This window comes from Myotis daubentonii, chromosome 2 (assembly GCF_963259705.1).
Source record: "Myotis daubentonii chromosome 2, mMyoDau2.1, whole genome shotgun sequence".
NCBI classification, from domain to species: domain Eukaryota; kingdom Metazoa; phylum Chordata; class Mammalia; order Chiroptera; family Vespertilionidae; genus Myotis; species Myotis daubentonii.
The window spans coordinates 79,517,026-79,540,132 of record NC_081841.1 but is presented as its reverse complement, the minus strand read 5'-3'; the positions used below and the strand labels follow the sequence as shown (position 1 = coordinate 79,540,132).

Below are 23,107 nucleotides of genomic sequence, written 5' to 3'. Positions count from 1 at the left end.
ACTCTAAAAAAAGCATGTTCTAAGGCAGTGGTTCTCAACCTTCTGGCCCTTTAAATACAGTTCTTCATGTTGTGACCCAACCATAAAATGATTTTCGTTGCTACTTCGTAACTGTAATGTTGCTACTGTTATGAATCGTAATGTAAATATCTGATATGCCGGATGGTCTTAGGCGACCCCTGTGAAAGGGTCGTTTGACCGCCAAAGGGGTCACGACCCACAGGTTGAGAACCACTGCTCTAAAGTGAGGACAGCACCATCCTTTTGTACAAACTTTCAACTATAAGATGTGTATTGTGTAATTAAAACTTTCAAGAGTAGAACTTAAATATTCTCACCAAAAATAAACACACATAAATAAATGAGGGGATTGATGTTTTAATTAACTAGGTAGGAACAATGCTGCCACAATTTACATGTGTTTAAAATCATCACAATATACACCTTAAATATCCTACAATATTTTGTCAATTATACCTTGATAATGTTTTGAAAAATTTATCTATCCCTTTTGGTTTGGTTCTTCCCCTGCCTCCTCCCAGCTCTGAGTTGGCCAGGTATGGCCAGTGAACAGGCCATTGCTTCCACCTAGGTCATAAGAGTCTATCTGTCTCACTGAAAAGATGCTTAACTCTGAAGTACTGATGCCAGGCAAACGAAGCAGCGCCCTGGCACTGGTAATCCTGCAGGACCAGTACTGTGCTAATTAGGAACTCTGACATATTTACCATTCTCAACAGTCAGAGGGAGCATTTATCACTAGGAGAGCTGGTGGCTTGTGACTTCTAGCTTTCATCTCTGAATTCCTCCATGCTGATGTACAATCACTCTGCTGTTCTGCACTAGAGGGACCAATTAAGGTGTGTTGTGTTTTGTTTTATTTATGGCGAATAGTGAGACTTTGCTGTAAGCAGAGAAATTAAATGGCGTCTTGCTTTTTTACACTTCCAGATTTCTTCCCAGAAAATAAAGGGTGGCTATTCCATATGTATGTACACTGCAATTCGACCTGAGGTTGTACAAAGCCTGGCTCCTCCATACTACTGAATCCTTTACATTAAAAAGCCCTGAAACATGCACATATGTCCCCATGTTAAAAAGCAAAACAAAATAAACACAATAAACCTTCCTATAAATTTGCTCTCATAAAGGTGGTTAATGACACCTCATCTCCAAAGCTCTCTTCAGCTGCTGCCTGGCCAGACCTCTCTCACTCGGATTGCTGAGGCCTTATCTTCTGAAAAACCTCCCCTCCACGGGTCTTCAGGACACCTTGCTTTTCAGATTTTCCTACAGCCTCTCCAATTTTTCATTCTCAATTTACATCATGCCCCTTTCTAAATCTTCACCTCTCTGAGGATCTTCATCACCTTAGGGACCGAATGATTAACTTTTCTACATCTCTAATTCTGAACGTTTTTATGAGCTTCAAACCTGGTTCCCAGCAGCATGCACATGTCTGAGTAGCACCTTTATTTTTTTTAAAATATGTATTTTATTGATTTTTTACAGAGAGGAAGGGAGAGGTATAGAGAGTTAGAAACATCGATGAGAGAGAAACATTGACCAGCTGCCTCCTGCACACCCCCTACTGGGGATGTGCCCGCAACCAAGGTACATGCCCTTAACCGGAATCGAACCTGGGACCTTTCAGTCCGCAGGCTGACGCTCTATCCACTGAGCCAAACTGGTTAGGGCTGAGTAGCACCTTTAAATTCAACATTACCAAACTCGAAAGTACCATTTCCCCAGCACAACAGTCGTGGCTCTACTGCAGTATTTCAGTTGATAACTGCCATTATGTACGTTGTCCTAACTGAAGACATCACAGCTATGTTCAACATCCTGTTTACTTCTTTCTGTAATATCCACCCGAATCCCTGTCATCCTGCCTTCTTAATGTTCAGACCACTGGTTCTGGCCATGCAGTTTGCACTTAACAGCTTCCCAATTGTTCGTCTTTAAAATGTAGCAAGGGAGCACTGACCTTGGAGCCAGAAAACCTTGTTTCAAATCCTAGCTCCATCTGGTTATTTACTGTCTTTGATCCTCAGTTTCTGCTGTAAATAGGGGCTCAAGATATTTGCCCCATGGGTTTGTAGAGAGAAAATTAATTAAGGCCTTGTATATAAGTGCTTAGAAGAGTTCCTATTACCCAACATTAATCAATAGTACCTACTATTATGATCTGTATTGTCTTTTCCATAGTTTTCTCTGTCTATTATCGTCCATAAGCTTCCCTTCAGGGACTGGTGGATGTATTTTTGAGTCAGAGAAGCATCCCAACTCTGCCATTTACAAGCTATGTGACCTAAAGCAACTTTATTTAATTTCTTTGATCCTCATTTAGTTCTAGCATCAGAAAACTGCATCCAAACAGGTACAAGAATTAAATAGAGTATTTATCACAAGCCATGGCTCATTATAGTTTCTGAACATTTTTTTTCATATATTTTACATAAAGAAAAAAAATGGTAGTCTTGATTTGTTTGCTTTCTGTCCTCTATATTATCCTCTTTAAATACATTGTCTGGATTTTCAGTGCAAGGAGTGCACCCGATTTTTATTCTGTCTCCCTATCAGCCCCTAGCAATATGTTGAGCTACAATAGGCACCAATAAATATTGTTGATGGAGCTATGACAATAGCTGAACTTGCTTGCGCCAACGTAAAACACAGGCGCACATAGAGAAAAATAAACTAAACAATAAGTATCTTTGTACAACTTGGTCGAGTGAGAGAGAAATCTAAAAGGTGCTGGCATCAGCTTTACAATCTTTCCCAGTTGAGAAAATCACATTATATGGCCTGAATCAGAGGAAAAACCGAATCATCGTGTTTTTTTTTTTTTCATTCCATAGACACAGAAAAGGACATTGGTGATATACTACATTAAAAGACTATTGTTGCCCTAACCGGTTTGGCTCAGTGGATAGAGCGTCGGCCTGCGGACTCAAGGGTCCCAGGTTTGATTCTGGTCAAGGGCATGTACCTTGCTTGCAGGCACATCCCCTGTGGGGAGTGTGCAGGAGGCAGCTGATCGATGTTTCTCTCTCATCGATGTTTCTAACTCTCTATCCCTCTCCCTTCCTCTCTGTAAAAAATCAATAAAATAATTTTTTAAAAAAAGACTATTGTCTTCCATTACATGACGGGGAAAACAAAGGACTATGATGTGTGCCTACTGAGTGCACTAGTTAGCAACACTGTGGCTACTAGTCTGATAATGAAGTAACATGTCCCTCTGCCTGAAAGAAGCAAATCTCTCTCCCTGAAATAGGGATAATCAAGTTAGACAAAACAGATGAACATAAGTGAGATGGCAAAGTTCTTATAAAAAGAAGATAACTACAATAAATACAGGTAAAATTATATTGTTAAAATGAATGCTGGAAGGGGCCAAGCATTCGGAGGGTCCATGTGAGGAAAATACACTATAGGATGACTTCACGAAGACTAAGGGTCCAGTGCAGCATTGACAGAAGTAGATGACGTATGCATTGAAGATCCACTGGGGATAATTCCACAAGACTGCTCAATACAAAAACAATCTGGACGTAGTTCTTATCCTCAGTATTTGAAATATGAAATGTTCAAACGTGGAGAAGGTTTAAAGTTCTGTGCGTGAATATACAGTGGTAATAGTTATCAATATTTTGAAAATATGTGTAAAATATGTGTGTATAAGTAATGCTGCTATATTTTACTATATATAATATACATATATGTCATATTTCTTTGAAGACTTCAAACTCATTTCACATACATTATCTTATTTGATTCCTATACAAATAAAGGAGAGAGTAGAGCTAATTTTCACAGTAATCATTCATAAAGAGAAAAAAGACAAGATTATCTAAACTCTTCCTTCCTCCTATGAATTCAGGAAAAGAACATTCAGTAAGAGATTATCAAACTTAATATCCTGAAAAAAATATATATATATATTAAAATTAGTAATGGCAAAGCCCATCAGAAAATGAAAATGAAAGCTTATAAATGCATGGGTAATGGTAAACCATGAAATGCATTATTCACAGATGAAAGACTTCAAGGCCACTCATTTCTCTCACAAGTTCTACTCTAAAAAAACAGACTCTTGAAGGGAGAGACAACTGGGTTATTTCCCACATCTGCCTCTCATTCTTCAAATTTGTTGGTAGCAGTATCAATACATCCCTGTGTGCTTATTCCTTTGCAAGTGCTTAGAGAGAATTAATGGGCTCCAAGGGGAGCTACTGTAGTGCTGTGATGACTTTTTCGAGTGGTGAGGACAACCAGACTGAAAGAAGAAATGTCGAATATCTGAAAATTCAAACATTACAGTGACGGGCTCACATGGGAATGAAGGTTGGTGTTTATATTGTATAATTCTATTCTGGGAAATAATAAATTCATATTTCTAAATAACAACAGTAGCTCATAATAGCATTTGTTGTATTATTATATCCTGGCAACTATTCTAAAGCCTTTTCATGGATTCACCAATTTAATGCCATATAAGAAAAGTACAATTAATATCAATATTTATACAGGAGAAAACTGAGGCTGAGAGCAGTTAAGTAACTTGTCTGAGGCCAAACAATTTGTAGACATTTCAGGAATCATTGTATGGAAGTCTTAACTGCTATGCTTCCTCTCAAACACTAAAATTTTTCACTAATTTAGAATGAAACATTTCTTCACTAAATGCATTTGAAGAGTCAGCTTCACTCACTATGAATATAAACTGGAATAAATTCCAGAGTCATAAACATTAAAACATGCTATCAAATCATATACTTATTCTAGAAAAAGAAATACAATGGACTTGGAGCAGATTCACAGAAGTACAGAACTGGGAGAACATGTGTCCACCCTCTATTTTAATGATGAAGAAATTGATTCTAGAAGAGGTTGAGTTAATTTGCCTAAGGTTATATAGGCAAATAAAGGCAGAGCAAGACAAATAACACAGATATTCACATTTCCAGACAAGGGACTATGCTCCCACACCACAGTTCAGAATCTTACGTCCTCTACTTCCTCTAACTAATTTATTGCCCAAGTAGGCAGATGTAGTACACACCTTCACAATTAATTATTCAATTACTAGAGGCCCAGTGCACGAATTCGTGCATGAGTGGGGCCCTGCCTCCAGGTCCCCGTCAAACTCCCAGTGGAGGGGACAATTTGCATATTAGCCTTTTATTATATAGGATTAACAGACAACCATCTGCCCTGGCTACTCTAGTGAGCATACTCTGAAGAGTCATTGAAGTAGTTTGCTGCTTAAAGTTAACAATTTGTTAAATGCAAACATATGTAAAATAAGAGCAAACTTCCATTCCTTAAAAACTTTCAAAGAGAATGTTATCACACAAACATGACATTTGCCATATCAAGATCAAGTATGCCAACCAGTATATGATCTAATGCCAAGCTAGTGACGAATAACTAATATTCCACTCTAAGTAATGACTTAGCCCAAAAAGAGTACACTGATTTCTTTTTTTAATATTTAAGATAAAATATATTTTTGTGTCATTTGATATATGAGCAGTTTTACACCATTGTCCCCAAGTTTTACTTAAGTATAATGAACAAATAAAAACTGGCTGTATTTGAGCTGTAATACTTGATGTTTAGATACATTTGTACACTGTGAAATAATCACTGCAATCAAGCTAATTAATATAGTCACTACCTCACATAGTTACCATTCTTTTATTTTGTTTTATGGTGAGAACACTTACAATCTACCCTCTTAACAAATTTCAAGTATATACTACATTATCGTTAACTATACCACATTACTGTACATTATATCTCCAGAATCTATTCACAGTAAATAACTAAAAATTTGTACCTTTGGCCAACATCTTTCTACCCAACAGCAGAAAAATACACATTCTTATCAAGAGCATATGAAACATTTTCAGAATAGCTTACATGTTAGGTCACAAAACAAGTCTTAAGTTTAAGAAAACAGAAATCATTCCAAGTATCTTTTCTGTCCACAATGGAATGAAACTATAAATCAGTAATAGTAAGAAAACAGAAAAATGTATAAGTATATGAAAACTAAACAAAACACTCTTTAATAATGATTGGGTTAAAAAGGAAATCAAACTTTTGAACAATAATAGATACAGAGGCAGAGCTGCCTCAAACAGATTGTCAAACTGCAGCGGGAGGGTTGGGGGGCAGGAGGTAGGGGGGTAAGAGATCAACTAAAGGACTTGTATGCATGCATATAAGCATAACCAATGGACATAAGACACTGGGGGATAGGGGAGGCTAGGGGACTGTCTAGGGCGGGGGGATAAAATGGATACATATGTAATACCCTTTGTAATACTTTAAGCAATAATAATAAAAAATTAAAAAAAAAAGGAAATCACAGGAAAAAATTTTAAAGTATCTCAAGACAGATAAAAATGAAAACACTACATCAAAATTAGGGAATGCAACAAAAGCAATAATAAGAGGAAAGTTTATAGTGATAAATGCTGACATTTAAGTAAAAGATATTAAATAAACAAAATTTTACACCTCAAGAAACTAGAGAAAGAACAAGACCCCACTAAACCCCAATATTAACGATCAAGGTAAGAGAAACCAAGACAGCAATAGGAGACAAACTGTCAAAAGTTAGAAAGAGTAGAGTTCAGTTTGGTTCCATAGCATTTATTGAGTGCTTATAGGCATGCGATGCACTGTGCCAAGAGACTATTTTTTGAGGCTTTCACACTATACGGGGTATAGACAGATAGTTTCAGCACAATGTGGTCATCTCAGTGACAGACATATGCTCAATGGACAACAGAACCATGGAACGAGGCACTGAGTACAGCTGAAGACTGTGAGAGGAACCTCTGGAGAGATAACATATAAGCAGAGTCTTCAAGGTTAGTAGGAATTAACAGATATGAAAAAATCAGAGGGAAAGTCATGCCAGGCAAAAGATACAGCATGAACAACAGAAAAGGGCATGGAGCACAAAAGTGGAGAGAGAATTACCTGCAAGGAACTGTCAGGGTTGATGCCATTGAGAGGAAAATAAAATCAGATCAAAGAGGCCCTTTGACTTAGGAAGTCACTGTTGGCTTCTGCTACAGCAGCTTCTATGAAGTGATGTGGACAGAACTTGGACTCCCATGGAATGAAGAATATGTTCAGACAGTGTGGGTAGAGTTTTTTTTTCAAGGGTCTTAGTGCAGAAGAAAATAAAGATAGGCAAGCTAGAAGTGGGAAGTTGTCTAAAAGGCTTAGTTTTGTGATTACAGAGAATTTGGTATGTTTACAAGTCATAGGAAAAAAAACATAAGTGAAGGGAAAAGTTTTTAAAATGTAGCTTACTTCATTCACTCTTCTGCAAAATCAAGTATTTATAGAGCATCTACACTGTTCTTGAGCACATCATTCTAGATAAAGACAAACAACCCAGACCCTTTTAGAGATGGTTTAATGGGTCAAAATCTGACTTAATGTCCCAACCATTTAGAGAGAAAACCAGCCAGGTAAAAATGAAGGAACACTAATATCTTCAAATGGTGACTGGAAGAATTCCACAAATATAGAGAATAGTCTCTATTTTTTTTTCAGAATCATTGCATTGCAGGATTTGAAGTTTGACATGATCTAATACTATTATCCACATCCCACGTATAAAATTCCCTTCTCCACGTTCCTCGTCTGATATTGAGAGACTTTATATAAAAGAGAACCTTTTATTTAAGAAGTTGACTATTCTACTACTAGACAATTAATTTTATGTCTAATTCCCAAAATATTGGCCCTGGAACTCTGAATTACTACACTACTTCCATTATATATAGCAATTCTTTAAATATCAAAAGATACTGAACATATATATATAGAGAGAGAGTAAATATATTATATTTCAAACTGACCTTTCACGATTCCTTCATTTCTTTCTCATATGACGTTATTTTTATCCCAGTCCCCATCTTCCAGATGCCTTTTTGTTTGTTTGTTTGTTTGTTTGTTTTGTTAATCCTCACCCAAGAATATTTTTCCCATGGATTTTTTTTTTTTTTTGAGAGAGAGAGAGTGGAAGGGAGGGGGAACGGAGAGAGACAGAGATCGATGTGAGAGAGACACATCGATTGGCTGCCTTCTGCACACACCCCACAGGTGATCAAACCTGCAACCAGGTATGTGCCCTTGACAAGGACTTGAACCCGTGTCTCTTCCATACTTCGGCTGGTGCTCTAATCACTGAACTACTCTGGCTAGGGCTCCAGATGCTTTCTAATAAGTTAATTATTTTTTCTCCTCCCCATTAACCTGAACACAAGTTTCCAAATGTGAAAGAATTAAATAAGATCATAACATTATATACTAGCATGACATTTTTTAAAGCAATTCTACCAAATGCTTTTGTTTGAATTATGGACAATTATATTGCACAGGCACTTAACCACATAAACTGCAACCAACTCAAGTTTCCCATTCTTCATCTCTGCAATTATTTTTAATATAAAAATAAAATAAAGATTTCCATATTTTCCTATTTTGTGCTTTTTGTACCAAAAGTCCAATTTAATTTTCAACACTGATTTAGTAAACTACCATTTTGCTATTCCTCTAAATTTTGGCCTCCTACAACTCTAATTATGTGTTTTAAGTATTCATAAAAGGCATAGATAAAATCAAACATAATGAGCATATGCGCAAAATTTTCTAGTATACACACAGAAATCTTATTCCTGGGTGACATTAATCCATGCAACAGAATCTTAAAGCAAAAATTTATTTAGCTATAAATCTGGTCAGCCTATGGTTTTCTTCCATGTTTGTGTATCCATCATCAGAAACCAGTGAAAACATCTACCTAAAATCAAGACATCATACATTTGGAAACCCATTAATCCTATAAGAACAAAAAGGTGAATCTTTGTTTCTTGCTTAATGATAACTATTTTCCTTACTAAGACTCTAAGATCGGTATTAATATAATATTTTCTAGAAATCTATTAGTGATAGACATCAAGTTTTTAGTGTATGTTTTTCAGAATATAATTTTTTAGGGCATTGTTCCACAAATAAAAATATAAAAATGTCCCCTGTCCCAATTCTGTTTCTACTCTTACATAGACCTACATGCCAAAATGGTTCAGTAAAATAATATTATGCATATGTTGCATTAATTTCATTTTATTACCTCATATAAAACTGTTGTATTCCCATGAAGAAGAGGTCCATAACAGATATAGGAATGTCCAACAACCCAGCCTAAGTCAGAAGCTGCCCACCACACCTAAAAACAAAAAAAAAAACAAAAACCACAATAAAACGCATGTATCTTAATCAGAGAAATGTCATGTAAAATGAACTGACATCCATGATTACCTCTCCAGGTTGAAGTCCATAGATAGAAGACATTGTCCAGTTTAGCATTACAGCATACCCCCCAGTGGGCCTAACCACACCCTAAATGAGAGAAAAAATAAAACTAAAATTAATAATGTGTTAAAAGAGTCTCTGTCTTCCTAGGATCTACCTAAAAAAAGTTTCTGTTTAAAGTATTTCATCTTTCATAAGCTACAAATCACTCTGACTTTTATATAATTGTATCTGAGTCATTTCGTCTTTGGCTCCTCCAATAATAAGCACAGGATAAATTGTCCACATCAGTTCAATTGCAGAATCCACTCTCACACATCATTCTTGACCTTCTAAAGAAAAACTTACGATTTCACAGAATCACATGCAATAAAAAATGTATTCTAGCCAAAACCGGTTTGGCTCAGTGGATAGAGGGTAGGCCTGCGGACTGAAAGGTCCCGGGTTCGATTCCGGTCAAGGGTATGTTCTTGGGTTGCGGGCACATCCCCAGTAGGAGATGTGCAAGAGGCAGCTGATCAATGTTTCTCTCTCATCAATGTTTCTAACTCTCTATCTCTCTCCCTTCCTCTCTGTAAAAAATCAATAAAATATATTTTAAAAAAATGTATTCTAGTGGTAACATAAATTAACAACATTACATTTTCAGATATATTTCCAGAACAAAAATGGAAACTCAAAATTAAGTGCACAGAAAGACCAAAGGTAGCTGTGTGTCTAGAATAAAGACTATAATAGGATGTCTAGCCCCTAATATTATTAAATTTTAGTATGCTTAGAAGAAAAAAAGACATATTCTAACCAGAGCCTCATTACAATGCTGAACTGGGGATCATGCTAGCCCAGTACTAAGCTGAGCAATTCTTTAGTGATGAATTCTGAAACTCTGAGGAATCAACCCTGGTGGGTTGGATCGAAGGCTGACAGATTTGCCTTATATTACATTTTGGGGCAACGGGAGGGATTGAACCAGTTTCTAGCAGCTATCCACAACACTGAACATACGCAACTTTTATACAGAGCCATACTTGAAAACTGAGCAAAGTCTCATGATAAATAAGAACTGATGGTAAATTTAATAATCAATTTTGTTTATTCCTTCACTATAAAGATTAATCATCATTGGCTCAAAAAAAAGACCTGATATTAATATTTAGAGCAGGAAGTTGAATGCTTGCTAAGAAATATTCAACATTTCCCTCAAATGCATTATGAAGCATTTTTAGTAGAGCAATAATAATTACTCTGTGCAGAAAATAATTATTTTACCCAAAGGGCACATGTGGTCCTAGCGTACCTAATTGCACCTCTCTGGCATAGTTCTGCGACTGTAACACACATACATAAATGAGTGAAATACAAAAGGAATTGACTTTCTGTCAGTTACTAAAATTTCTGCTCTCCTCGGATACCACTAATAAAACATAGGTACCAAGCTGTGGAACACATTTTATCTACCAGCAGCAACACCTGGTCTCTTAGCAAATATCACTTTGTTGACATTTGACAGCTACTTTTGGGGTTGTATGCCATAGTTAGCATGCAGCTGGCTCTCTTGATCACCTTGGGAGAATGAGAAATCCTACGCATCTCCCCATGTAAACTGTGCAGCTCTTTCCCCAATTTATTCTGTATTATCTTTCATGTATTTTGCTAATTCCTTTGTCCTTCTGAGAAGGTCGTTTCCTCTGGTTTACTGGCTTGATGAATTTGAAGGTAATCAACTTGCAAATGTTCTTTTCTAAAAATCTGTACTCATTTTGTGGAGAAAAAAGTGAACTTTTTCATAGAAAATATGTTATCCATACATTACAGTAGACAGTGATAATGTCAGTAATGATTTCACTCAAAATGTTTTGGAATTTTCTCTACACCTCCTGTCTCTGCATTCAGAGCTCATTTTTATCAATAACTATAAATATTATAATGGGTCAAATTTTAGATTATGTAATACAGAGGGTAAGGTAAATCAACCGGAAGTGATAAAAAGGAATTAAAGGCTTGGGATGACATAAATAAGTAGCAATTCACTTGGGAAGTTGAGAAGATAACTTAAAGAATAGGTTACAAAATTTCTATTTCTCTCAAGTGATTACTTTTTAAAGTATATTTACTAATGCTGCTCAGCCTGTAAGATGGTAGATATTTAATTCATTTGACCCAAAAAAAGTGAGGCTTAAAAATGAGATCATGCATGGTAAAGCATTTAAATTTATAAAAGCAAAAATTTTAAAACATAAAAGCTAAAATTTAAAATCTTATTAAAAAATATTTCCTTAGTTGGCAATTATTGATTTTTATTTCTCCCTGTGCTAATCCCACCCAAAAGGCAGAAATGTCAAAATAATTAGGTTACTTTAAAAGATTCTCATTAAAAATAATTAAAATGGAACTAAAGGAGAGAGAAAATCCATATTTGTTTTTTATTGGTATTTGATACCCACTTATTTTTATTTTGTTAAAGGATGAAATAGTGAAATAATTTCCATCAAGCATCACTTTGCCATTCATTAATTTAGACTTTAGATCTGAAATTTGGTATTGCCTCCAAAATATTCAGATAATAGTTTGCAATTTTCTAAGTATTTAATATGGTGCAGAAAAAAGAACTGCATCATTTCATATTCTCCATGTAGATCTTTTACAAGACGTTTGAAAGTTAAAAAAATTAAAAGATTATGTTAAAAAAGAGTTCATTATAATGTTGCTATTAACATGTGACTAAAAAGAAAGTATTTTTTATTTCTTGTTTATAATCCTACTTTCCAGGTAATGATAATTAAAATGCAAAAGAGAAATCTTGTTGAGCCTTTGAAAACACATAAATTATGTTTTTAAAAAATCATCATATCCTAAGTACACCAAATTGATCAAAAACTAAAAACGGAATCTGAACATATATTTGAAACCTGAGTATGAGGCAAAAGTACTTATTTAATACCAATGCTTAACCCTGAAACATAAGCACACTGCATTTTACCCTTTTGAGTCTCTGTTATTACTTTTTTATGTACTTACACTCTATATTCCTTAAAAGTAAAGACAGTAGATGACCTAATATATTCTCAGAAAAGCTCTGTAACCTGCCAATGTACTGCTCTGTTTTCTGTGGAATTGGCCATTATACTTAGTCTTCTGCAGAACTTGAAAGACAGCCAGGTGGGAATAACACTCCATTCCACAAATAAAGACATAAAAATGAATTCTACCTCAGAAACAGGAAAGGAAACAATGAGAATGTGCTCTTTAAAAAAAGAAAAGAAAAGAGAACAAAATCATAAAACCCACTTTCAATAGAAGGGCATTTTTAAAAATTCAATCTGTACAAATAAAATGAAACGCTAACCATTAATTACCCAGGAATGGGACCAGAGAATTGTCACAGATGGCTCCGTGCGATGCCCAGCTTAATGAGCTGTCTTTGAAGACAAGGACAGCCACAAAACATCATAAATAGGACTGATAAAGTAACACAGAAACCAGGTAAATATCAAGTGTTATGCAGTTTTCGTTGTTGCAAGTTAAAATAGTTAGAACAATATGGGTTGTTGCAGAAGAGGAAAGAAGACTGAGGTGTTTGATAAGAATAAGAGCTTGAAATTCTTCATCCTAAACATGTTTTTAAATTGATCTATAAAAATAAGAGGAAAATCTCCAAATACTCAGGTAAGAGAATTCTAGAATATGTGACAAAACTTTGCTTCCTAAATTGAGCCCCTCTGTCACCCAACTCTGTGATAAAGGCTTATACAAGGAAAATGGACATGTTTACACACATGAGATATAAATATTTATTCACACACACACATGTAAATGTGTGTGTCTATCTATACATATTATATGTTTACATGTTTTACGTATGCATGTTTATATCCATTTCATATATATTAATTTCAGCCTGACAAGTTGAGGAAAAAAAATAAAGCGAAAAGAAGAAATATTTTGCCTGAAGATAGAAAATCCATCACTAAGCAATGGTTGAAGTCAGCAAATTGAGAAGAAAAAAGGTATGGTTCTGATCACTTTAAAAAATCCAACACATCAACATTATTCTTTTCTTATAATGGCTAGGCAGATGATATTCCCTCTTCCTAGAGTAAGTCCCCACCCCCACCCCTCTTCTGAACTCGGTTAGCTCCTAGTTCATCACACAAGCCCTTAAAGCCCTAGCGAAAGTGCTGCCACCTCTGCTGGACGCTGTCCAGGATCCCACAGTAACCGCGTCCCATCCTCTTCCGGGGCCGCATGGCCTGCACACCTCCTCCGAGCACTGACAGCCCGACCTGCGCTGGGTCTCCACCAGGCGGTGCTGTGAGGTGAAGCCTTTGTCTTTCAGCACAGTCTGGCATAGAATAGTACTTCAATACATTTGTCCACAGATTAAATGACTGAACGTTAATTGAATGAGCACATGTAAACATCTTCTTAAAAATACTCTTCTTGGATCAGGGGAAACCTTTGAAACTTGTAGAACTTAGTGAAGCATATCAGTAGAAATGGAATGGTTCCATTTAGGATATCCCATCAAACATAAAATCTCTTGCTACAAGCTCTGATGCTGCCTCTATGAGCAGTAGACATTTTTGTTGATCTGAACAACTGTGAGGTAATGGGCAACGAGCGGTGTAACAAGACCAGCATTTTAACTACAAGAACTGTAACACAGATAACAAACTTCACTGCTTTTATATTTGACTTTTTAATTTTTTTTGGTAGGGAATATGAATAAGTCCCTTAAGGTGCAGGAATAAAGTGACATAAGCTGTGTAAATGCACATCAGGACGAAAGCCCTTATCTACATCTTCCTGGCATGCCTTCCTTTCAAGCTTCTCCTTTTGGTTTCTTTTCCCCTGTTCTCTTTTGGCACTAACTTATTTTTCACTTTTTTTTTTTTTTTTTTTTTTTTTGCGGGGGGAGGTAGTGTATAGAATAGGTTTCACTATCCCTCTGTGATATTAAGCAAAAAGAACATAAATATGACTGTCACTAAATCTCTCACTTCCCAAAAGGCACCCCATCCAGATGAGGAATTCTTCTATCATGAAGCTCTTTGAAGTATCTTGAATGCTGGCAACCTAACCAAACAAAATAGAGGCCCACAAGACTGAGATGTATGCAAAGCAGCTCCGCTGTGGCTGCCGGAATATTCCAGCAGCTAACAGATTAACCTGTCATAGAGCAACCTGACAAATCCAGGGCTGGCAGATGCAGAGATGCAAATATGCCCTAAATATAACTGCAAGTTCTAACCAAAGAACAGACTGTCTTATGTGTATCTTATATGTGCCTAGGAGAAATGAGCATTTTTAAGCAGAATATTTTTATGGGCTAACATTATTTTTCCTTGTGAAGATTAAAGATTGAGAAATCAAACTAAATGATGACATAAAACTTATATCTAAATGCTGCATAATGAATGTGGGCTCATCTTTCCTGTACTTCTATTGAGAACCCAAATATTAAATTTTCAGATCCCATTAATCCTGATTATACATACCAAAAATGAAGTGAGAATCTTAAGAAGAAAAAGGATGCTGGGAGCTAACTGCAGGAGTAAGAGATCATTTAAGAAATGATTTTTTTTTTTTTTTTGCCCTACAAGTTTGGCTCAGTGGATAGAGCGTCAGCCTGCAGACTCAAGGGTCCCAGGTTCGATTCCAGTCAAGAGCATGTACCTTGGTTGCGGGCACATCCCCAGTAGGGAGTGTGCAGGAGGCAGCTGATCGATGTTTCTCTCTCATCGATGTTTCTGACTCTCTATCCCTCTCCTTTCCTCTCTGTAAAAAATCAATAAAATATAAAAAAAACTTTATAAAAAAAGAAATGATTATTTTTATTGATTAAGGTATTACATATGTGTCCTTACCCCCTCATTGCCCCCCACACCCCCACTCATGCCCTCAACCCCCTGTTGTCTGTGTCCATTGATTTCTCCCCCTTAACCCCACCCTCCCCTACCTTTCCTCTGAGATTTGACAGTCTGATCAATGTTTCTCTGTCTCTGGATCTGTTTTTGTTCATCAGTTTAGGTTGTCCATTATATTCCATAAATGATCAAGATCATGTGATATTTATCTTTAAGAAATGATTTTTTGGCAATGTATAATCTCAAGGCATTTGAAATTCTAAAGTTCATTAAAGAGATGAGAGAAGTATTTCTGAGTTATCTTGAGAGATGATTATTTTCTCTTGCCATACTACACATCCGACTTTCCAAAATCTACCTACTCCCATGATGTAAACACCAGACTTCATACTGGTGACCCACAAGGGTCTATCTACAAACTCAGATGTATTTCTTAGCCTCAGATCTTCACCTCCAACTATTGACTAGGCATCTTCATGTTAAAAATGACACGTCACCCTCAATATGTTAAAAAACAACAACAAAAAAGCCTCTCCAGGCCTAATCCGTCCTCCTGTGTTTCTAGCTCAGGAAATGTTCAAAAGTTAACCCATGTTCTCAGGTTCAAAGTCTTGGACTCCTCCTCTGCACCAGTCCTATCCTTGAACCAAATTTGATCCCTCCCTATTAAGTGAGCTGTCCTAAGTAAAGTCCTAAAGTTTAGGACCTAATCTAATAAAACAACCTGGAATTTCCTTGCCTCTGTTGTTTATATGTACTTATATTTCCAATAAATGTTGCAAGGATTACCTTCCTTCATGTTTTTTCTCCTGCTTAAAAAATATTAGTGCCCTCCATTCCTTACATACAGAATATGAACCTAAATTTCTTACTTAGGGTGCTTGGCTCTCACCTATATATCTAGCCATTTCTTCTTCCCTTGCACCGCCGGCACTATCCATCCTGAAAGCTCCCTTACACACTCCTGCCTTTGCTTATGCTAGCCCACTCTGCCTTGGATGCCCTCCTCGCTGTGATGTCACTCTCTGAAGTTCTATTCATCCTTCCAGTGTCACCTCATCAAGAGCTTTCTCTGATAGAAATGTACTCCCACTTCTCCATCACTCTGGCCCCTTACCCCACTTTATGTTTCTTCATAACACTTATATTGCAGAGCTCTTTGTTTAGCGCCTGTGTCCCAGTTAGAGAATATAAACTTCTAAAAGGAGAGTCAAACACCTATGTGTGTGTTCAATAATATTTGATGAATACATTGAATGTAATCTTTCAGATACCATTGAATTTCTTTTACTGGAAAGAAACAGCTTTGTCCTCTCAGAGCAAGAGCACCATTCAGCCCTGGCTGAGTAGCTCAGTTGGTTAGAGTATCGTCCCAATATGCCCAGGTGGTGAGTTTGATCCCTGGTCAGGGCACATACAAGAATTAACCAATCCTATATAATAACAGGCTAATATGCAAATAGACTGAACGGCTGAATGACCGGTTGCTATTACACACACTGACCACCAGGGGGCAGGTGCTCAATGCAGGAGCTGCCCCCTGGTGGTCAGTGCCCTCCTACTGGGGAAGCACTCCTTAGCCAGAAGGCTCATGGCTGGTGAGCTCAGCTGCAGTGGCAGGAGCTTCTCCCTCTTCCACGGCAGCGCTAAGGATGTCCAACTGACAACTTAGGCCGTCCTTCGGACATCCCCCTAGGGTTCCCAGACTGCAAAAGGGTGCAGGCTGGGCTGAGGTACCCCCCACCCCCAGTGCAAGAATTTCGTGCACCGGGCCTCTAGTGAATGTATAAATAAGTGGAATAACAAATTGATGTTTCTCTCTCTCTCACTCCTTCTTTCTCTAAAAAAATAAATGTATTTCTTTTTAAAAAAATACAGTTTATCTTGCATTATCTGTGTGTATATATATATTTTAACCCCACTAGACTGAAGGGACTGTGGTTTACTCATATTTGTATCTCTCTGAGTCCAGAATGAAAACTCAATGAATGTATATTGAATTGAGTTAAATTCAATGTGACTAAAGATCACCAAACAATTAAAGCCTTTGCTAATCACTGAAACAGATTATCTTCATTATGGCACAATAGGATAAATGAGAATAATTAGAACTTCAAGTGATTTTCAGTTTGAGCATCTAGAAATCTAGAAGAGAAATTCTTGACCCAGAGCTACCACTTATTATGTAATGCTCTCTATATTGTTTTCCTTTCTTTCTACTACACTGGCTGAGTCCGTTTTGAGTTTCTAAGTTCTTTTTGGGATCCTCCCACAAAGTTCCCCATCCAGGCCACAGTGAGTTTCAGAGTAATTTAAGACATTGAGGTGATACAAATGCTCTTATAAGATTTCTTCAGGCTTTTATTTTATTTCATTTATTTTTAAAAATATGTTCCTATTGTTTCAGAGAGAGAAAGGTAGAAGGAGAGAGAGAGTTAGAAACATTAATGATAAGAGAGAATCATCCATCGGCTGCCTCCTGCACACACCTTCCTGTGGCTTTTAAGGAGCTAAAATGACTTTCTGTTTATTTTTATTTTGTTTTTGGTTAGGTTTTCAAGGTCAGGGGGTTCCTTTCATGTTAATAATTTTATATTAGATTAAAACTTGCCTTTGTTTTACAGCCAAGCGTTCAGTTGGACTCTATGTGACTGGCACATAATGTAAAATTGCAAAAAGTGGAGGGTAAGGATTTGGTCCAGCAGATCACTTGAACAAGCCTTAAGAGTCTTCAGTATAACAAATATTTATTTTTCTAATGACCAAAGTTGTTTTCCAAAAGAATGCTAAGGCTTTGATTCTACAATGACACAAATAACTTTATGTGTATGCCCTTATTTATTTATTTATTTATTTATTTATTTATGCACTCAACAGACATTTATAAGCACCAACTACACACAAAGCACACAATGATAGACTAAAATGACATAAAACATGGTCTCTCTCCTCAGCAAGATAATACTCCCCTACCAACTGTTATCTTATTCACAGCAAGTGAGTTTATATGGAACATCTTTATTTCCCTTTTTTAAGATTATTAGCCATTTATGTTTTTATAACTCTGATGCTATAGAGAACTAATATTAACCAAAAAGGCCACCATATTCTCAGAGGTAGGCGATTGTGAACATCCCTTACCCCACTAAAATTCTATGACTCAATGAATGTTGAACCCTCTAATAAAGATGAATAGAAAGATGATATTGCAAGCCGTTATGAAATTGTATAAAGAAACAGTATTGTTTGGCAATACCAGGCAGAAGTGGAATTTGTTATCTGACATCTTCATAAATATTGATGCTTTTAACTTTGTTTTGTGAAGACACCTTTCACAGTAAGCAGATTTAAAAATTCTGAGTGTCTTCAGTACTCAAAATCAAAGGGTTCAATACTCAGGATAAATTGCTTGTTGTTCAAACTCTCTAGACCAATTCTTGCACTTGTATTTATAACAAAGAATTACACTCCCTTAGATCAAAAATCAATCCTATACTGTATAAAAGTTATACCTAAATTTAAAAAATAGTTCACTTAAACTATATTTTTATAAAATTCTATTAAACCAATTGATATTCAGTCAAACCTCTATTAATGTTAATAGCTTAAGTAATTGTATATTGCTGATATAAGTAAAGAGTTTGGAAAAAATTGGGGCAGAATCCTTGACCTTAAATATAATTCATACTAGAGGCCCAGTGCACTAATTCATGCACAGGTAGGATCTGGCCAGCCCGCCTCCTAGTGAAACTCCCGGTTGAGGAGACGATTTGCATATTAGCCTTTTATTATATAGGATTTTTCTGTTTTTAAACACAACATTTCTTTAAACTATAAAGTACCTAAGTCTAAACCTCAAGGTATAGTCTGCAAGCATTGTCAGCTAGTAAACAAATATTTTCTGTGCAAAAGAACTCTGCCACTGTATCCTTATCCCTAAAAGAGTGAATACCTTCGGCAAACCTGTTGTTCCAGATGTGTAAAGAATATATAGTGGATGTTCCGAAAGAACAGGAACACAATCGTGTGACTGTGCTTTTGCCATCTCTTCATCCCAGTCAAGGTCACGACCTGGAGCCAAAGGAACTGTCTCCTGGGGAGCAAAAAATTGTGAATAGGCATTGAACAAAGATTAAAATCAGAGAACAATGTTAGTCTGAGCATCTGACTTACAATCTAGGTTGTCTGCATAGCACTAAATATCAGATTTATAAACGTCTCAGGTAAATGTTCATAAAAAGTCCAACAGTTGCCATTGGCTTTGAATCTGGGGCTAACCTTAAGAAACTCAATGTGATGCAGTCATGTTTTCATCAACGAAGCTTAACAACTAACAGAGGTTTATGTTTTCATAAATGTGTTTTTACTATTAACTTTATAAACTAATTTCTATTTTTGTAACCAATTTCTTTTCCTTTGGAACTATCATCTTTACAATCAAATGTCAACTAACCCATTAGGATTTCTCTTTATACAAGGGTCATTTAGGAATAATATTGTGGCTGTCTTTCAAAATAAGAGAATATTAAATCCTTTTTAAGGGTAGGGGGAAAATCTACTTTTGCTTTTAAAAGAAGAAAAGTCAGTTTTGAAAATTAATGGGGGTATGTGACATATCCAAAATGCTATGCAAGTTTCCCTCCATCTATGTCATTGATTCACTTGGTAGAAATGTTTGAGTTTTTCTTTTTGTTCTTACAACCAAGCTCTGTGTTGTAAACTTTATGATATCGGAGTCATGAGTTAGACACATATACCTTAAAAGAAAGTAGGCAGACCTCTTTACAACTCGTGCTAGTGAAATAGGCCAGACAGGTGAAGAGTAAGGAAGTGGCTTATGGAAAAATTACCCTCATGGAGAGTTACATCTATTTAAGTAGAGTTAAGACCCAGCACATGTTGAGTTATTTTCTGAAATGATAACTAAACTCAAGATCAGGAAGCTTACAGTTGGTAAACTTGTTAGTATAGGCACAAGGCAAGGCTACACATTCCTTGGTGAAAGTTAGTAAGATCTGCCTAGAATATAGTAATCATCATTCATCAAGGTGAAGCTAAACCCAGAGACTATGAGAGATTTAGAAGAGCCAGGCCATTTCTGTTTTCCAGGGCTCCTTAGTGTATTGATCAGGGTTGTTAAATTGGTCATATTTTTAAATGCAAACATTTACGAATTAACACTTCAATATAACATCACAATTGCAATGCCTATATGAATAAACACACTGGTAAATAACAATTTGAATTGATTTCCATGAAGGTGAAGTTTTAGGCACCTCCAGCCTCACTTTGAAAAACCCTAGTATGCCACTTAGATAAGTGAAAATAGTTAACAGTGACCAAATTGTATATTTTTTCATTTGTTTTTATGCATCAAACATAACAAATTTCAAATTGTCAAGCCTTTGACATCATATTACAGAACTTTAAAAAAAATCACAGTGCATAATTAAATATGCCAACTGAGTCATCACAAAAATAATTATAAATCAAGTGAAATGAGGACTTGAATGAGTGGTTATTTTTCAGGCTAAGGACCACAGGCATGTGTGTAAAATAGATATGATAAAAGGAAGAGAGGAAAAATTCAACACTAGCTTTTACAGATATACATTTACCTCTATACACAAGGCCTTCTTAGTTGTTAACATTCATAAAAGGCAATAATTGGGACAACAGTAGAGCTGACTGCTAGTATATTCTTTTAATTTGATTTCCTGAGGCTTAGGAGGGTCAGCCAGGTTTTTATCTCCTCTGGCAAAAAAGCAAATCTGGTTAATGAAAGACTCCACTAAGCTTCAATTTGTGTCTCCCTAAAGTCAAAGTAAAGCCAGTCCATTGGGCTTAATTACTGCCTGCACAGCAGTTCTAATATGAAGAACAAGAGACATCCAAAGCCTTCATCTAAAATAAAGACATGTCAAAATTGAAAGAGGGGTCTTTAAAAAAAGGGAGAGGAAGAGAAAGGGAGACAGTTATGTATGGGAGGGGGAGAGGAAGAATGTATCTCTACTCATTAAGAAGAAAGAGATTTGCACTAGAAAAATCTGGTGTATTATAAAATAAAAGAAATATGTTGGTTAAAAGTTATTTAACTGGAATTCAAATCTTGACTCCACCACCTTACTAGGTATGACTTTGGGCTATGATTTCTCCACGACTCACTTTCTTCATCTGCTACATGAGGCTAGTAATAGCATCTATTTCTTCATCTGCTACATGAGGCTAGTAATAGCATTTATGAGTTTGTGAGAATTAAATAAGAAGTATTTGAAAGTACTCAGCATCAGACCTGGCATAAGTTCTTTATAAATTCTACATGAATTCATACTTGTGTGAACAGCACACACATACCCACATAAATGCTTGTGTGTGTGTGAGTGTGTGTGTGTGTGTGTGTGTGTGTGTGTGTGTGTGTGCTCCTTCCCTTCTCTAATCTTCTCTCACCCAAAGACTTCTTTATTGCTTACATTGCATTCCCTGATTTAGAGCAACAAACCTTTTTTAAAAATATGCTTGAGGTCATCTGAAAGAAACTTAAAATTCTTCTTTGACACAGTAAGAATATTAAAATCATTGAGTGCAGCAATTCATGAGCCACCGACAACTAAAACTTTACACAGGAATTTAATGTGGTGAAGAGAATTGCTAGGTGGTAATGAAAATGACATAATTTTTACTGCTCTCTGTTCTTACATCTTATCATTTAAGCATTTTTTGCAGATAAGCTCTCAAGAGTTCCACAAAATTATACATGATCAATTCCACTCTAGCAATTTTTCTTATGCAAAAAAATTTAATCTGCTAGAAACCCAAGTTGGTACTACTATAAATACCTGAATATGTGCTTGAATGCAAAAAGAAGGTCCAATTTACTAGGAAAAGCAATTGCAATATATATTCATTGATGTGTTATACTGCTTTTTTTTTTCCTTCATGGATCACAGAATAAGGTATCTTTTTAGAATATTCAAATATTGTTTTCCTAAATATAATTTTTACTTCTGAACTAAATACCTTTCTAAAGTTTTAAAAAATAATTCACATACAAAATGATCATACCTTTCCACAAGGCAGGATAGTTCAGGATAGGCAGGCAGTCAGAGTTCATGCATTCAGGTCATGACCCTGACACTAGCTGGGTATGTTTCTCTTCATCCAATTCCTTTTCTTTAAAATAAGAATAATGCTATCACCTAGTCCTAGTTCACAGTTACCCAGAGGATTTTTTAAATGATTCACTAGTAGAGTGTCTTAAAAATCATATGGTAGGCAGTTAGTAAGTGTTACTAGAACTATTATTATGGCTATAATTTATATTAATAAATGATATCTCAGTAGACTATACAATCAATTCAATAATAATATAGCTATTTCTGTGTTTTCATCTTTTTATTTTAAGCTAGTTGGTTTTTTTATAAAGAGAGAAAGTATCACTCATATCTAATATCTTTTTTTTGCCAAAAGTAGAAAGTATATTCAGGAAGTATATTTAATAGTTCATAAATTAAAGGGTTTGTATGAAATGATGAAACAAGAATCATCCTTAGCACTTGTTATAAGCAAGAACCAAATTCAATATTCAGATTACCATATTTGGACGATTATAAATGAGAACTTTATCTGGTTTGTGTTGTCCAATTCTCAGCGCTTCTTCTAGAAGTGGCATATATTCTACCTTCCTTCCAGGTTCAATGCCAAAGGATGCTGTAACCACCACCTTGGGCTACAATTAAAAATAAAAATAAAAAACGAGAAAGCTTAACAACCCTAATTAAGGTGATCACAGTATTTCAGGTGCAGGCAAGCAGTTTAACATTGCTAAAGAAATGCTTGAATAATTTTGTTCTCTATTGACTAAATAAATGACCTAAAAACCAATAAGCCCT

At 35.9% G+C, this 23,107-nt stretch overlaps 1 protein-coding gene across 1 annotated transcript in view; it reads right to left on the bottom strand.

Annotated features, from left to right (window-relative positions):
• Positions 1-23,107, bottom strand: part of ACSS3 (acyl-CoA synthetase short chain family member 3) — a 144,806-nt gene that overhangs the window by 61,624 nt on the left and 60,075 nt on the right. The window contains exons 4-7 of the mRNA XM_059683717.1: positions 22,810-22,944; positions 19,171-19,311; positions 9,358-9,438; positions 9,170-9,265 (exon numbers count right to left, since the gene is read on the bottom strand). Coding sequence (XP_059539700.1) covers positions 9,170-9,265; positions 9,358-9,438; positions 19,171-19,311; positions 22,810-22,944 — 453 coding nt within the window. The remainder of the gene's footprint in view (positions 1-9,169; positions 9,266-9,357; positions 9,439-19,170; positions 19,312-22,809; positions 22,945-23,107) is intronic.